This window comes from Lactuca sativa, chromosome 8 (assembly GCF_002870075.4).
Source record: "Lactuca sativa cultivar Salinas chromosome 8, Lsat_Salinas_v11, whole genome shotgun sequence".
In the NCBI taxonomy this organism is placed as follows: domain Eukaryota; kingdom Viridiplantae; phylum Streptophyta; class Magnoliopsida; order Asterales; family Asteraceae; genus Lactuca; species Lactuca sativa.
In genome coordinates, this window is record NC_056630.2 from 325,148,156 (window position 1) to 325,152,677 (window position 4,522).

The following is a 4,522-nucleotide window of genomic DNA, read 5'->3' on the forward strand; positions in this document are numbered from 1 at the left end:
TAAAACATAATCACCAATTAAAATTAATCCTAATCAAATAATCAATCCATGTTCACAAATTCATCTACCTAAACAGAAGTTATGAGTTTTAGCTCATGATTACAACAGAAACAAGCTCAAAAACGAAATCAATTGGTAAAAACATAGTTCAAACAAGAGATTAGGTAAGAGTAAACTTGATTTTGACTTGATTCTCCTTAAAATTGAATGTAGGGTTGATTCCTTAGCTTCCCACGCTCTAGCAGCACCTTTAGTCGACAATTGGCCTCTAAGGGTTCCCCCATTCGTTAGGGTTCGAATGAGAAGCGTTTATATATATATATATATATACATATATATATATATATATATATATATATATATATATATATATATATATATATATATATATATATTCTGAAAACAGAGGCTACTCGGCGAGTCTAGTGACCTACTCGCCGTGTCCATCACTTAAAATCCCATGTACCGCAAGGCAAAGTCAAGAATCGCGAAACTTCTGACCAAATCGTCGAGTTGATGGCCTACTCGTCGAATCCGTTTGGAATCATCATTTTCTCAAAACACGAAAATCGTCCGAAATTGTTTTTAGTTTTCGGAACATTTTGAATCTCATCAATCGGAGTTACAGTTCATGAGATATGGCCAAAACACTGACGAGGGGTCAAGCTGTCCAGCAACATCCTTCTTTCTTCAAAATCCAAGATCCAAGCGTCCAATTGCTAGTTCCACTTCCTTTTCCTTCCGAGCATGTAATTGTTGCTGAAAAATGAAATTGTAAACTAATTAAGCACCTTTCGTTCATTAAATGAGATAAAATCAACATAAAGTATTAAGATAATGCATGAATTGTATAACTAAATATGTCCTTATCAAAATACCCCACACTTGACCTTTGCTTGCCCCCAAGCAACACTGAATTTTAGCACACTAATATCATATAAGACAATCTCATTCGAACCCATCCATTAAGCCAAGACCGTAACGCATGCATTTGTCACTACAAGAAAAAGGGTATCGGAGACTGACATAATCAGTCTCCAATGATCCATAATCAGTCTCTGATGAGAATCGGGGACTGATTTAGCTCGTCCCCAGCTAGTCCCCGAGACCTAGTCTCAGATAGTCAAATTTTTATGTATTTGGGACTGAAAATCAGTCCCTAATACATTAAAGTATCAAGGATAGAATATCAGTCTTCAATGATATCTCATTCAGTCTCTAGTTTGTTTTCTTCAAATTATCAATTTGATGTAATGTCAATCCCTAATACTATTTTTTAGGGGCTGAATATCAGCCCTTTGTAATATATCGTTCGGTCCATAATATGTTTTATTAAAATATCTATTTTATATCGTATCTTAATACTATCTTTCAAGGAATAAATACTAGTGTTTATACTATCATGATAAATTTCCAATATCTTTCCTTTAAGGCACTAGCAGAAAGAAAGACTTTAAATGACAGACATTTTATGTCGTAAATGACTATAGATGACCAACAAATGTCTATAATTAACATTTCTTTTAGAACTATCGACACATTTTCCGACAAACTATGATAGACATTTTAAATTTACTTAAAACTATATGTTTTTCTAAATATACTAATATTCAATAAAAAAAAGTTATATATACACTGAATGACAATCCATTACACAAAAATCATACTTTGTCGATTACAAAGTGGTGTACCTATTTAATAACAAATACTAGTCGAAACCTGAAATAATTACAGAAACAATGTTTATGACATAAGAACTATGAAAATGCTATGTAAAACTTGCCCAAATTTCTACTCTCCTTGCTTCGCAAACCCTTTATAAGCTAACCAATCATCTTGCTAAGTTTCTTCTCTTGTGATTTTGACTTCACCTTTGTATAAGAAACATCCCTGAGAATAAAGGACATGCATTAATATTAGTAGCAAGAATAAGTTCAAATTCCGTTTACCAATTTATTTATGAGAGTTTAGTTGTTTTGGGGAGAAAATATCATTCAATGAATTCTAAGGAAATTCATGATGAAACTTCATATTTGGTCATTTATAGTGTTATTTATATAGTATGTAGGTAGATGATCATACCTAGGTCACCAAAATAGGACCCACTACACTAACTTTATAAGCAAGCAATAATGATGACCTCTCTACCTGTTGTTTTTGTACCAAAGATTTTATAAAAACGAAAAATGCAAACCTTATGTATAAATGGGGAAAAAGAGTTGAGATAAATGTAAACATACCTGGTTGTATAACATCGAGTATTGTAAGAATACCAAGGCGATTCATGTAGCCATGCATCTCAACTGTGAGCTTTTTCACAATCCTGTTATAGTCTTTTGGTTGATTGTTAATTATCAAAATTGTTGGTTTAATAAGTAGGTAAAACAGATTAAACTTTTGAAAAGAGAAAAAAGTGACTAATTTAAGATGCCTATACTCGTTTGATGCTCCAAGTACTTTTACAGCTTGATCCCGCACTTTAAAAAAGTGTTACGCCACTTCCTCTTAGTAACTTTGCAGCCAAACTAGTTCCTGCCATAATCGGGTCAAAATCAATAGATGGTTTAATGTGATATATAAGTTGATAAACAACACCTCCAAGATGAACTTGAAGTTATTATACATTTGACTATACGAATGAACTCAATGCATATGCCAAGTGATTGATCACTTTTGTTGAAATATATATAACTAATGCATTATTATATAACAAATTAATAATCAATATGACAAGAGTAATGATAAGCAAAATCTCACCTTCATTGTCTTGTAAGTATGTAGTTTCTCTTATCAGGAATCTTGTCCCACTTGAGATGTCCAAAATTGGTATCACACTCACAAACTCATTCTTCCCTTCACACATCAAACCAGGAATCTATATAGAATCAATAGTAACTAGAGATGCAAGTGGATCTTACATACCATCTGCACCTTGATGGATGGATCTGAAATCTGATCAAACTAAAGAAAAGAAAAACCACAAATTATTCTCATCCAGTTGAAAGTGAATACTATACTAAATGATTATATATAATTTCATTAAAAAAATTACAACGTTAAATTTTTTGGCAAACACTAAAACTAAAAATTGCCACTTGTGTCTGTATTTGGATTCAAGAAAGAAGTTATGTGATGTGTTTTTAACCATGAGTATATTAAAAAAAATAGTGATCATCACAGATCTCAATTTACTCGATTTAAGCCTCAATTAAACAACTTTTTGCACAAATTTCTCATAAAATCATTGGTGTAAGAGACCAAAAATCAGAATTATACCTACATCAACACTAATGGGAACTTTTTCAAACAGTTGGTGGTCACATAGAACATATCGACATCATTTAGTAACTTTGACTAGGCAAATACAATTTTAGATAAATACATTTAAGAGAAATTGGACATTAAAATGAAAATATATAGAGTTGCTAACCTCATAATGTTGATTCCACAAGAAGATGAAATCTTTGATGCATTGGAGAAATCGATTTCAAACCTTTGCGATATTAAAATCCATTTAAAACCTATGTTTTAAAGAAACCGGTGCATCATAAAAATCGGTTTCAACCTTTGATATGTTCATCAGGAACTTAACCACATAGAAACGTACAAATCAAATTGTATCTTAAGCAAACCAAACAAATCGAAGGCTAAAGAATACTTTGATACGCTACCCATCCGAAGACGTGGAGATGGTTTGCCTTCCTGACGTCGTAGAATGGATATGTTCAGCCTATCGAGAGCACCTAATCGATTATCGATCAGGGTTTGGGGTAGCAGGAACTGAGTCGGAGCGGGAGAGAAAGAGGGTCAAAATTGTTAGGGTTACGTGAAAAGAGAAACTAAGGGAACTTAAAAGTCTTTAATTTTTTTATGGAAAATAAGATTGAAATTGTGTATTTTAGAACATTAATTTATAAAAAAACATTTTTATATGTCATCTATTTGATCTTAAATTTAAATTAACTCTTAAATGGTAGTAAAAAACACTCTAGTTGTGATGGCGGTGTTAGATGGGTGGAGTGGATTAGGTAGTGTTGGTGGCCATGAATGTAGCAGTAGTGGCAGTGGCGGCAGAGATAGTAGTGGTGGTGATCGCGTATGTGGCGGTGGTGGTGGTAATAGTTGAGGTGACGCAAGTGATGGAGGTGGAGGAGGTGGTGGTGGCACTGTTTGCAAAGGTGGTGATGGTGTTGGCGATGACATAGGTGATGATGGTGTTGGTGGAGAAAACAATGGTGGTGGTCGCGATGGTGGTGATGGGGGTTGTGGTGGTGGTAGTGGTCACGGAGGTGGTAGCAGTGGAGGAGGTAGTGGTGGCGACATATATGATGGTGGTGGTGACGATAGGGGTTTTGGCGGTGGTAGTGATCACGGAGGTGGTGTTCGTGGTTATGGCGGTGGCAACCGCAAAGATGACGATGGTGACATAGGTATTGGTGGTTATGGCGGGGTGGTGGTGATTACGGAGGCGGTGTTGGTGGTTGTGGTAGTGGTGGTCGCAGAGGCGGCGATGACAACATAG

At 34.7% G+C, this 4,522-nt stretch overlaps 1 protein-coding gene across 1 annotated transcript; it reads left to right on the forward strand.

Annotated features, from left to right (window-relative positions):
• The first annotated feature begins 3,970 nt into the window (after nt 1–3,970).
• Nucleotides 3,971–4,522, forward strand: LOC111907198 (uncharacterized). Its single transcript, XM_023902992.1, has 2 exons — nt 3,971–4,115; nt 4,206–4,522. Exons 1-2 carry the CDS (start codon nt 3,971–3,973, stop codon nt 4,520–4,522), a joined length of 462 nt encoding a protein of 153 aa, XP_023758760.1.

Excerpts from the sequence above, each read along its gene's own strand:
- LOC111907198 (XM_023902992.1), top strand. The coding sequence starts at position 3,971 with ATGGTAGTAAAAAACACTCTAGTTGTGATGGCGGTGTTAGATGGGTGG. Across the intron at positions 4,116-4,205 it reads CGTATGTGGCGGTGGTGGTG|GTGATGATGGTGTTGGTGGA; the intron begins GTAATAGTTGAG and ends GCGATGACATAG.